Source organism: Petromyzon marinus (assembly GCF_048934315.1).
Source record: "Petromyzon marinus isolate PM22_M1 ecotype Great Lakes invasive population chromosome 76 unlocalized genomic scaffold, UKy_Petmar_22M1.pri1.0 chr76_unloc.2, whole genome shotgun sequence".
NCBI classification, from domain to species: Eukaryota; Metazoa; Chordata; class Hyperoartia; order Petromyzontiformes; family Petromyzontidae; genus Petromyzon; species Petromyzon marinus.
Genome location: NW_027422619.1, coordinates 916,739 through 929,764, shown reverse-complemented (window position 1 = coordinate 929,764; position 13,026 = coordinate 916,739). Strand labels below are relative to the sequence as shown.

Genomic DNA, 13,026 nt, shown 5'->3' with positions numbered 1-13,026 from the left:
GTGAGTCTGTGGGTCTCTGTGTGGTGAGTCTGTGGGTCTCTGTGTGGTGAGTCTGTGGGTCTCTGTGTGGTGAGTCTGTGGGTCTCTGTGCGGTGAGTCTATGGGTCTCTGTGTGGTGAGTCTGTGGGTCTATGTGCGGTGAGTCTATGGGTCTCTGTGTGGTGAGTCTGTGGGTCTCTGTGCGGTGAGTCTGTGGGTCTCTGTGCGGTGAGTCTATGGGTCTCTGTGTGGTGAGTCTATGGGTCTCTGTTTGGTGAGTCTGTGGGTCTCTGTGTGGTGAGTCTATGGGTCTCTGTGTGGTCAGTCTGTGGGTCTCTGTGTGATGATGAGTCTGTGGGTCTCTGTGTGGTGAGTCTGTGGGTCTCTGTATGGTGAGTCTATGGGTCTCTGTGTGGTGAGTCTGTGGGTCTCTGTGTGGTGAGTCTGTGGGTCTCTGTGTGGTGAGTCTGTGGGGTCTCTGTGTGGTGAGTCTGTGGGTCTCTGTGTGGTGAGTCTGTAGGTTTCTGTGTGGTGAGTCTATGGGTCTCTGTGTGGTCAGTCTATGGGTCTCTGTGTGGTGAGTCTATGGGTCTCTGTGTGGTGAGTCTGTGGGTCTCTGTGTGGTGAGTCTATGGGTCTCTGTGTGGTCAGTCTATGGGTCTCTGTGTGGTGAGTCTATGGGTCTCTGTGTGGTGAGTCTGTGGGTCTCTGTGTGGTGAGTCTGTGGGTCTCTGTGTGGTGAGTCTGTGGGTCTCTGTGTGGTGAGTCTATGGGTCTCTGTGTGGTGAGTCAATGGGTCTCTGTGTGGTGAGTCTGTGGGTCTCTGTGTGGTGAGTCTGTGGGTCTCTGTGTGGTGAGTCTATGGGTCTCTGTGTGGTGAGTCTATGGGTCTCTGTGTGGTGAGTCTGTGGGTCTCTGTGTGGTGAGTCTATGGGTCTCTGTGTGGTGAGTCTATGGGTCTCTGTGTGGTGAGTCTGTGGTTATGTCATCACAGGTGTGTCATTTAATAGGTGAGGGTGGTGATGTCATCACAGGTGTCACTCAACAGGTGAGTGTGGTGATGTCATCACAAGTGTCACTCAACAGGTGAGGGTGGTGATGTCATCACAGGTGCGTCACTCAACAGGTGAGGGGGGTGGTGATGTCATCACAGGTGCGTCACTCAACAGGTGAGGGGGTGATGAGGTCATCACATGTGCGAGTCTTACTTAATGACGTCAGATTCAATGCGACTGGTCAGGATCCCACCACCGTGCTGTCAAAACACAACGCCAAAGCCGTCATCATCATCAGTCAACTCGCAAACAATCACGATTGTGATGTCACCACACCAAACTCACCACACAGAGACCCACAGCCTCATCACCACACAGAGACCCATAGACTCACTCACACAGAGACCCACAGACTCACCACACAGAGACCCATAGACTCACCACACAGAGACCCATAGACTCACCACACAGAGACCCATAGACTCACCACACAGCGACCCATAGACTCACCACACAGAGACCCACAGAGACTCACAGAGACACCCACAGGCTCACTGATCAAGGCGAGTTCAACATAACCCAAATCTCAGTCCGCTCATCCAGCAACGGGTCGAGCCACGGGGGTGGCGTTGGCGGGAAATTTAAAAAACAAAAACTCTGAGGTAAAAAAGTGAACAACAATCACCAAACTGATATCAGTCGTCGTCGTTATTATTAAATTATTAATCCCCGAAACCCCAAGCATGCGCCCGAACCTCGATGGCTTCCTTGAGTTTGCGTTTGGAGGCGCAGGGCCTGAGGTAGAAGCGGATGGAGGCGCCATCCTCGCCCCTGAACAGGCACCGCGAGTGGCTGAGGCGTTTGGCGGGAGACGCCATCGCTCGCACAACCGTCGCGCGCGGGAATCGATTCCGCGCAAACTCTTGTAGCGACGCTAAGTTCGATTCGTCAATACTCATCCATCCCCCTCACAGACGCAACGGCGACGGGAATCGATTCCGAGCTAATTCGTACGCGACGCTAAGTTCGATTCGTCGATTCTCATCCATCCCCCTCACAGACGCAACGGCGACGGGAATCGATTCCCCGTTTATTAGTTTGCGACGCTAAGTTCGATTCGTCGATTCTCATACCTACACAACCCCGCTCAACCCCTCATAGCCAACACAGCGACGGCCGATTCCCTAAAACTCATACGCGACACTAAGTCGATTCGTCGATTCTCACCCAAACCCTACTCACCCATCATTAAGTCGATTCGTCGATTCTCACCACCCCGCCACGACGCACCCAAGCCACGCCCCTCTCCCACCGGAACCACGCCCCCCACGGTGGCTAGGAGATGTTGACTACCTCGCCTGGTACACAGGAGGCCGTGGGTTCAATCACAGACACTGAGAGATGTTGACTACCTCGCCTGGTACGCAGGAGGTCGTGGGTTCAATCACAGACACTGAGAGATGTTGACTACCTCGCCTGGTACACAGGAGGTCGTGGGTTCAATCCCAGACCCTGAGAGATGTTGACTACCTCGCCTGGTACACAGGAGGTCGTGGGTTCAATCCCAGACACTGAGAGATGTTGACTACCTCGCCTGGTACACAGGAAGTCGTGGGTTCAATCCCAGACACTGAGAGATGTTGACTACCTCGCCTGGTACACAGGAGGTCGTGGGTTCAATCCCAGACACTGAGAGATGTTTACTACCTCGCCTGGTTCACAGGAAGTCGTGGGTTCAATCCCAGACACAGAGATGTTGACTACCTCGCCTGGTACACAGGAGGTCGTGGGTTCAATCACAGACACTGAGAGATGTTGACTACCTTGCCTGGTACGCAGGAGGTCGTGGGTTCAATCCCAGACACTGAGAGATGTTGACCACCTCGCCTGGTACGCAGGAGGTCGTGGGTTCAATCCCAGACACTGAGAGATGTTGACTACCTCGCCTGGTACACAGGAGGTCGTGGGGTCAATCCCAGACACTGAGATTTCGACTACCTCGCCTGGTATACAGGAGGTCGTGGGTTCAATCCCAGACACTGAGAGATGTTGACTACCTCGCCTGGTACACAGGAGGTCGTAGGTTCGATTCCAGACACTGAGAGATGTTGACTACCTCGCCTGGTATGCAGGAGGTCGTGTGTTCAATCCCAGACCCTGAGAGATGTTGACTACCTCGCCTGGTGTACAGGAGGTCGTGGGTTCAATCCCAGACCCGGAGAGATGTTGACTACCTCGCCTGGTACACAGGAGGTCGTGGGTTCAATCCCAGACCCTGAGAGATGTTGACTACCTCGCCTGGTACACAGGAGGTCGTGGGTTCAATCCCAGACACTGAGAGATGTTGACTACCTCGCCTGGTACACAGGAGGTCGTGGGTTCAATCCCAGACACTGAGAGATGTCGACTACCTCGCCTGGTGCACAGGAGGTCGTGGGTTCAATCACTGACACAGAGATGTTGACTACCTCGCCTGGTACACAGGAGGTCGTGGGTTCAATCCCAGACACTGAGAGATGTTGACTACCTCGCCTGGTATTTAGGTCGTGGGTTCAATCCCAGACCCTGTGAGATGTTGACTACCTCGCCTGTTACGCAGGAGGTCGTGGGTTCAATCCCAGACACTGAGAGATGTTGACTACCTCGCCTGGTACACAGGAGGTCGTAGGTTCGATTCCAGACAGAGAGATGTTGACTACCTCGCCTGGTATGCAGGAGGTCGTGTGTTCAATCCCAGACCCTGAGAGATGTTGACTACCTCGCCTGGTGTACAGGAGGTCGTGGGTTCAATCCCAGACCCGGAGAGATGTTGACTACCTCGCCTGGTACACAGGAGGTCGTGGGTTCAATTCCAGACCCTGAGAGATGTTGACTACCTCGCCTGGTACACAGGAGGTCGTGGGTTCAATCCCAGACACTGAGAGATGTTGACTACCTCGCCTGGTTCACAGGAGGTCGTGGGTTCAATCCCAGACACTGAGAGATGTCGACTACCTCGCCTGGTACACAGGAGGTCGTGGGTTCAATCACTGACACAGAGATGTTGACTACCTCGCCTGTTACGCAGGAGGTCGTGGGTTCAATCCCAGACCCTGAGAGATGTTGACTATCTCGCCTGATACGCAGGAGGTCGTGGGTTCAATCCCAGACCCTGAGAGATGTTGAGTACCTCGCCTGGTACACAGGTCGTGGGTTCAATCCCAGACCCTGAGAGATGTTGACTACCTCGCCTGGTACACAGGAGGTCGTGGGTTCAATCCCAGACACTGAGAGATGTTGACTCCCTTGCCTGGTATACAGGAGGTCGTGGGTTCAATCCCAGACACTGCGAGATGTTAACTACCTCGCCTGGTACACAGGAGGTCGTGGGTTCGATCCCAGACACTGAGAGATGTTGACTACCTCGCCTGGTACACAGGAGGTCAAACCAAAGGGAGGGAGAGGAGAGCCGACAGAAAGAGATTCAACCTTTATTGGTGTTGACGATGTAACATTCACATAGATTCTCGCGTGCGTGTGTGTTTGTGAGTGTGTGTGTGTTTGTGAGTGTGCGTGTGTGTTTGTGAGAGTGTGTGAGTGAGTGTGAGAGTGTGTGCGTGTGAGTGTGCGAGTGAGTGTGAGAGTGTGAGTGAGTGTGTGAGTGAGTGTGAGAGTGAGTGTGAGAGTGTGAGTGAGTGTGTGTGAGTGTGTGTGAGTGTGTGAGTTACTACATCGTCAAGAAGAATAGTAACACGACAACAACAATAACACTCTAAATATATATAGTCGTAATGTGAACTTATACTCGTTACGTGGTTATTATGGTCTCCAGCCCCTCCTTCTCCCCCAGCTGTGTGAGTGAGTGTATGTGAGTGTGAGTGAGTGTGTGTGAGTGTGTGTGAGTGAGAGTGAGTGTGTGAGTGAGTGTGTGAGTGAGTGTGAGTGAGTGTGTGAGTGAATGAGTGAGTGTGTGAGTGAATGAGTGAGTGTGTGTGAGTGAGTGTATGTGAGTGAGTGCGAGTGTGTGAGTGTGGACTTGCCGATGACTGGTACCAGCGGTGTCAAGATCGGCCTCTGTGGAGGAGGCTCGTGAAGGATGCTACTGGGCAGTTGGAGGCAGTCGCCCTCCAACAACAACGGAGGGCGGAGGAGCGACGCTCACAACAACGAGCGGAGCGCCGGGTGGCTAAAGCACAGCGCCGGGTGGCTAAAGCACAGCAGGTTGGCACAGTAGGGGGCACAGGTGGTGCATCAGCCAGTCATCTCAGTCAGTCGACCCATGGCACCTGGGTCTGCCCCGTGACCTCCTGCCAGCGGGCGTTCGACACTTCACGTGGCCTCAGGGTGCACATAGCCTGGCACAAGCGTCGTGGTGACGTCACCGCCACTTAGTGGCGAATGGCGGTTGTTGTTGTGTGTGAGTGTGAGCGAGTGTGTGGGAATGAGTGAGTGAGTGTGAGTGAATGAGTGAGAATGAGTGAATGAGTGAGAATGAGTGAATGAGTGAGAGTGAGTGAGTGAATGAGTGTGAGTGTGTGTGAGTGAATGAGTGAGTGAGTGTGAGTGAGTGTGAGTGATTATCATCGTGAAGACAACGATGACGATGATCACGACGTGATAATAATTACGATGAAAAAAATCATTCCGATGTGTGAGACGCATAGCGAGAGAGACGAGGGAGAGATTTGTTACTGTGGATAATGCGAAAAAACTGATGGCAACTTGAGCAGACGATGGGGCAGGAGGCGATGACAGAGACCCACAGACTCACCACACAGAGACCCACAGACTCACCACACAGAGACCCAGAGACTCACCACACAGAGACCCACAGACTCACCACACAGAGACCCACAGACTCACCACACAGAGACCCACAGACTCACCACACAGAGACCCACAGACTCACCACACAGAGACCCACAGACTCACCACACAGAGATCCACAGACTCACCACACAGAGACCCACAGACTCACCACACAGAGACCCACAGACTCACCACACAGAGACCCACAGACTCACCACACAGAGACCCACAGACTCACCACACAGAGACCCACAGACTCACCACACAGAGACCCACAGACTCACCACACAGAGACCCACAGACTCACCACACAGACCCACAGACTCACCACACAGAGACCCACAGACTCACCACACAGAGCACCCATAGACTCACCACACAGAGACCCACAGACTCACCACACAGAGACCCACAGACTCACCACACAGAGACCCATAGACTCACCACACAGAGACCCACAGACTCACCACACAGAGACCCACAGACTCACCACACAGAGACCCACAGACTCACCACACAGAGACCCATATACTCACCACACAGAGACCCACAGACTCACCACACAGAGACCCAAAGACTCACCACACAGAGACCCATAGACTCACCACACAGTGACCCAAAGACTCACTCACTCAGAGACCCATAGACTCACCACACAGAGACCCATAGACTCACCACACAGAGACCCATAGACTCACCACACAGAGACCCATAGACTCACCACACAGAGACCCACAGACTCACCACACAGAGACCCACAGACTCATCACACAGAGACCCACAGACTCACCACACAGAGACCCACAGACTCACCACACAGAGACCCACAGACTCACCACACAGAGACCCATAGACTCACCACACAGTGACCCAAAGACTCACTCACGCAGAGACCCACAGACTCACCACACAGAGACCCACAGACTCACCACACAGAGACCCATAGACTCAGCACACAGAGACCCATAGACTCAGCACACAGAGACCCACAGACTCACCACACAGAGACCCATAGACTCACCACACAGAGACCCACAGACTCACCACACAGAGACCCACAGACTCATCACACAGAGACCCACAGACTCACCACACAGAGACCCACAGACTCACCACACAGAGACCCACAGACTCACCACACAGAGACCCATAGACTCACCACACAGTGACCCAAAGACTCACTCACGCAGAGACCCACAGACTCACCACACAGACCCACAGACTCACCACACAGAGACCCATAGACTCACCACACAGAGACCCACAGACTCACCACACAGAGACCCACAGACTCACCACATATAGACTCACCACACAGAGACCCACAGACTCACCACACAGAGACCCATAGACTCACCACACAGAGACCCACAGACTCACCACACAGAGACCCACAGACTCACCACACAGAGACCCACAGACTCACCACACAGAGACCCACAGACTCACCACACAGAGACCCACAGACTCACCACACAGAGACCCACAGACTCACCACACAGAGACCCATAGACTCACCACACAGTGACCCAAAGACTCACTCACGCAGAGACCCACAGACTCACCACACAGAGACCCACAGACTCACCACACAGAGACCCATAGACTCACCACACAGAGACCCACAGACTCATCACACAGAGACCCACAGACTCACCACACAGAGACCCACAGACTCACCACACAGAGACCCACAGACTCACCACACAGAGACCCATAGACTCACCACACAGTGACCCAAAGACTCACTCACGCAGAGACCCACAGACTCACCACACAGAGACCCACAGACTCACCACACAGAGACCCATAGACTCAGCACACAGAGACCCATAGACTCAGCACACAGAGACCCACAGACTCACCACACAGAGACCCATAGACTCACCACACAGAGACCCACAGACTCACCACACAGAGACCCACAGACTCATCACACAGAGACCCACAGACTCACCACACAGAGACCCACAGACTCACCACACAGAGACCCACAGACTCACCACACAGAGACCCATAGACTCACCACACAGTGACCCAAAGACTCACTCACGCAGAGACCCACAGACTCACCACACAGACCCACAGACTCACCACACAGAGACCCATAGACTCACCACACAGAGACCCACAGACTCACCACACAGAGACCCACAGACTCACCACATATAGACTCACCACACAGAGACCCACAGACTCACCACACAGAGACCCATAGACTCACCACACAGAGACCCACAGACTCACCACACAGAGACCCACAGACTCACCACACAGAGACCCACAGACTCACCACACAGAGACCCACAGACTCACCACACAGAGACCCACAGACTCACCACACAGAGACCCATAGACTCACCACACAGTGACCCAAAGACTCACTCACGCAGAGACCCACAGACTCACCACACAGAGACCCACAGACTCACCACACAGAGACCCATAGACTCACCACACAGAGACCCATAGACTCACCACATAGAGACCCACAGACTCACCACACAGAGACCCACAGACTCACCACACAGAGACCCACAGACTCACCACACAGAGACCCACAGACTCACCACACAGAGACCCATAGACTCACCACAGAGACCCATAGACTCACCACCTTCATGCGCCCACCCCTCCCCCATGGCCCCTCCCCCACCCCCGATGGCCCCTCCCCCACCCCATGGCTCCTCCCCCCACCCCCCCATGGCCCCTCCCCCCCACGGCCCCTCACTTCTCCTGCATCTTTTCCAGGATGGGAACTATCATGTCGAACTTGGGCCTCTTGGCTGGGTCCTCGTTCATGCAGATCCTCATCAGCTTGCAGATGTGAGGGGAGATGCCGGGCGGGATGGTGGGGCGTAGACCCTCCAGAGCCACCTAAACACACGCAGAGACACACACAGAGACACAGAGAGAGAGACACACAGATAGAGACACACAGATAGAGACACACAGAGACACACACAGAGACACACACACAGAGAGACACACACAGAGAGACATACACAGAGAGACATACACAGAGAGAGAGAGACACACAGAGAGAGAGAGACACACACAGAGACACACACAGAGAGACACGCAGAGAGACACGCAGAGAGAGAGAGACACACACAGAGACACACACAGAGAGACACGCAGAGAGACACGCAGAGAGAGAGAGACACACACAGAGAGAGACACACAGAGAGACACAGAGAGAGAGACGCAGTGAGACACGGAGAGACACAGAGAGAGAGACACAGAGAGACACGCAGAGACACACAGAGAGAGAGAGAGAGACGCAGTGAGACACGGAGAGACACAGAGAGAGAGAGACACACAGAGACACACAGAGAGAGAGAGAGACGCAGTGAGACACGGAGAGACACAGAGAGAGAGAGAGACACAGAGACACAGAGAGAGAGAGACGCAGTGAGACACGGAGAGACACAGAGAGAGAGAGAGAGACACAGAGACACAGAGAGAGAGACACGCAGAGAGACACGCAGAGACACAGAGAGAGACACACAGAGACACAGAGACACACAGAGAGACACACAGAGAGAGAGAGAGACACACAGAGAGACACGCAGAGACACACACAGAGAGAGAGACACACACAGAGAGACACGCACAGACACACACAGAGAGAGACACACAGAGACACACAGAGAGAGAGACGCAGTGAGACACGGAGAGACACAGAGAGAGAGAGACACACACAGAGACACACGCACAGACACACAGAGAGAGAGAGAGACACACAGAGAGAGACACGCACAGACACACACAGAGAGAGACACAGAGAGAGAGACGCAGTGAGACACGGAGAGACACACAGAGAGAGACACACAGAGAGACACACACACAGAGAGAGAGACACGCACAGACACACACAGAGACACGCAGAGAGAGAGACACACAGAGAGACACGCAGAGACACAGAGACACACAGAGACACACAGAGAGACACACACAGAGAGAGAGAGACATACAGAGAGACACGCAGAGACACAGAGACACACAGAGAGAGACACAGTGAGAGAGAGAGAGACACGCAGAGAGACACACAGAGACACAGAGACACACACACAGAGAGAGAGACACACACAGAGAGACACGCACAGACACACACAGAGAGAGACACGCAGAGACACACAGAGAGAGAGACGCAGTGAGACACGGAGAGACACACAGAGAGAGAGAGAGAGAGACACAGAGAGACAGAGAGAGAGACACGCAGAGAGACACGCAGAGACAGAGAGAGAGACACACAGAGACACAGAGACACACAGAGAGAGACACAGTGAGAGAGAGACACACACAGAGTAGTATAGTGTAGTATAGTGTAGTATAGTGTAGTGGTGTATAGTGTAGTATAGTGTAGTGTAGTATAGTGTAGTGTATAGTGTAGTGTAGTATAGTGTAGTATAGTGTAGTGTATAGTGTAGTGTATAGTGTACTATAGTGTAGTGTAGTATAGTGTAGTGTATAGTGTACTATAGTGTAGTGTAGTATAGTGTAGTGTATAGTATAGTGTAGTATAGTGTAGTGTATAGTGTAGTATAGTGTAGTGTATAGTGTAGTATAGTGTAGTATAGTATAGTGTAGTATAGTGTAGTATAGTGTAGTATAGTATAGTGTAGTATAGTGTAGTATAGTGTAGTGTAGTATAGTGTAGTATAGTGTAGTGTATAGTGTAGTATAGTGTAGTATAGTGTAGTGTATAGTGTAGTGTAGTATAGTGTAGTATAGTGTAGTATAGTGTATAGTATAGTGTAGTGTATAGTGTAGTGTAGTATAGTGTAGTGTAGTATAGTGTAGTGTATAGTGTAGTGTAGTATAGTGTAGTGTATAGTGTAGTGTAGTATAGTGTAGTGTATAGTGTAGTGTAGTATAGTGTAGTGTATAGTGTAGTATAGTGTAGTATAGTGTAGTATATAGTGTATAGTGTAGTGTAGTATAGTGTAGTGTATAGTGTAGTATAGTGTAGTATAGTGTAGTGTATAGTGTAGTATAGTGTAGTATAGTGTAGTATAGTGTAGTGTATAGTGTAGTATAGTGTAGTGTATAGTGTAGTATAGTGTAGTATAGTGTAGTGTATAGTGTATAGTATAGTGTAGTGTATAGTGTAGTATAGTGTAGTATAGTGTAGTGTATAGTGTAGTGTAGTATAGTGTAGTATAGTGTAGTGTAGTATAGTGTAGTATAGTGTAGTGTATAGTGTAGTATAGTGTAGTGTATAGTGTAGTATAGTGTAGTGTATAGTGTAGTATAGTGTAGTGTATAGTGTAGTGTAGTATAGTGTAGTGTATAGTGTAGTGTATAGTGTAGTGTAGTATAGTGTAGTATAGTGTAGTATAGTATAGTGTAGTAGAGTGTAGTGTATAGTGTAGTGTATAGTGTAGTGTAGTATAGTGTAGTGTATAGTGTAGTATAGTGTAGTAGAGTGTAGTGTATAGTGTAGTATAGTGTAGTATAGTGTATAGTGTAGTGTAGTATAGTATAGTGTAGTATAGTGTAGTATAGTATAGTGTATAGTATAGTGTAGTATTGTATAGTGTAGTATAGTGTAGTATAGTGTATAGTATAGTGTAGTATTGTATAGTGTAGTATAGTGTAGTATAGTATAGTGTGTAGTATAGTGTAGTATAGTGTAGTATAGTGTATAGTATAGTGTAGTATAGTGTATAGTGTAGTATAGTGTAGTAGTGTATAGTGTAGTGTAGTATAGTGTAGTATAGTGTAGTAGAGTGTAGTGTAGTAGTGTATAGTGTAGTATAGTGTAGTGTATAGTGTAGTGTATAGTGTAGTGTAGTATAGTGTAGTATAGTGTAGTGTAGTATAGTGTAGTATAGTGTAGTAGAGTGTAGTGTAGTAGTGTATAGTGTAGTATAGTGTAGTGTATAGTGTAGTGTATAGTGTAGTGTAGTATAGTGTAGTAGAGTGTAGTATAGTGTAGTGTATAGTGTAGTGTATAGTGTAGTGTATAGTGTAGTGTAGTATAGTGTAGTATAGTGTAGTGTAGTAGTGTATAGTGTAGTATAGTGTAGTAGAGTGTAGTGTAGTAGTGTATAGTGTAGTATAGTGTAGTGTATAGTGTAGTGTATAGTGTAGTGTAGTATAGTGTAGTAGATTGTAGTATAGTGTAGTGTATAGTGTAGTGTATAGTGTAGTGTATAGTGTAGTGTAGTATAGTGTAGTATAGTGTAGTAGAGTATAGTGTAGTAGTGTATAGTGTAGTATAGTGTAGTAGACTAGAGTGTAGTGTATAGTGTAGGAGTGTAGGAGTGACCCCTGACCTTCATGCCGATCTCCATGTTGGAGAGATCAGCGAAGGGAACCTCTCTGGTGACGAGCTCCCACAGCAGGACGGCGAAGCTCCACATGTCGGAGGAGCGGCGGTTCATGTCCTCAGGGCGCTTCTGTAGCGCTGCAGGGGGGGTGGTGGGGGTGGTGGGGGGGGTGGGGGTGGTGGTGGGTCGACAGGAGGTCAAAAGGTCAGACAGTCTCACCGCCACCCCCACCCCCGTGTCTCTCTCCCCCCGTGTCTCCCACCCCCCCGTGTCTCTCTCCCCGTGTCTCTCTCCCCGTGTGTCTCTCCCCGTGTGTCTCTCTCCCCGTGTGTCTCCCCCCGTGTCTCTCTCCCCGTGTGTCTCACCCCGTGTCTCACTCCCCGTGTGTCTCACTCCCCGTGTGTCTCACCCCGTGTCTCACTCCCCGTGTGTCTCTCTCCCCGTGTGTCTCTCTCCCCGTGTCTCTCTCCCCGTGTCTCTCTCCCCGTGTCTCTCTCCCCGTGTCTCTCTCCCCGTGTCTCTCACTCCCCGTGTGTCTCTCTCCCCGTGTCTCTCTCCCCGTGTCTCTCACTCCCCGTGTGTCTCACTCCCCGTGTGTCTCTCTCCCCGTGTCTCTCTCCCCGTGTCTCTCTCCCCGTGTCTCTCACTCCCCGTGTGTCTCTCTCCCCGTGTGTCTCACCCCGTGTGTCTCCCCGTGTGTCTCACTCCCCGTGTGTCTCTCCCCGCGTGTCTCCCACCTCCCCGCGTGTCTCTCTACCCGTGTCTCTCTCCCCGTGTCTCTCTCCCCGTGTCTCTCTCCCCGTGTCTCTCTCCCCGTGTCTCTCTCCCCGTGTCTCTCACTCCCCGTGTGTCTCTCTCCCCGTGTGTCTCTCTCCCCGTGTCTCTCTCCCCGTGTCTCTCTCCCCGTGTCTCTCTCCCCGTGTCTCTCTCCCCGTGTCTCTCACTCCCCGTGTGTCTCTCTCCCCGTGTCTCTCTCCCCGTGTCTC

The 13,026-nt window shown here is 51.4% G+C and overlaps 2 protein-coding genes across 5 annotated transcripts in view; both read right to left on the bottom strand.

The window, feature by feature from the left end:
• Positions 1–2,003, bottom strand: part of LOC142908203 (uncharacterized) — a 40,447-nt gene extending 38,444 nt beyond the window's left edge. Inside the window, exons 1-2 of one of the 2 annotated variants that reach the window (XM_076058528.1) lie at positions 1,730–2,003; positions 1,188–1,234 (exon numbers count right to left, since the gene is read on the bottom strand). In XM_076058528.1, the coding sequence (XP_075914643.1) occupies positions 1,188–1,234; positions 1,730–1,933 (251 nt within the window). In that variant the 5' untranslated portion in view covers positions 1,934–2,003. The remainder of the gene's footprint in view (positions 1–1,187; positions 1,235–1,729) is intronic. The other variant, XM_076058527.1, reaches the window with a different exon arrangement.
• A 2,425-nt stretch (positions 2,004–4,428) lies between these two features.
• The window catches only part of ILK (integrin linked kinase), a 65,441-nt gene continuing 56,843 nt past the window's right edge, over positions 4,429–13,026 (bottom strand). For all 3 annotated transcript variants that reach the window (XM_076058529.1, XM_076058530.1, XM_076058531.1), the window contains 2 exons: positions 12,047–12,177; positions 4,429–8,639 (listed from right to left, as the gene is read on the bottom strand). In XM_076058529.1, the coding sequence (XP_075914644.1) occupies positions 8,490–8,639; positions 12,047–12,177 (281 nt within the window). In that variant the 3' untranslated portion in view covers positions 4,429–8,489. The remainder of the gene's footprint in view (positions 8,640–12,046; positions 12,178–13,026) is intronic.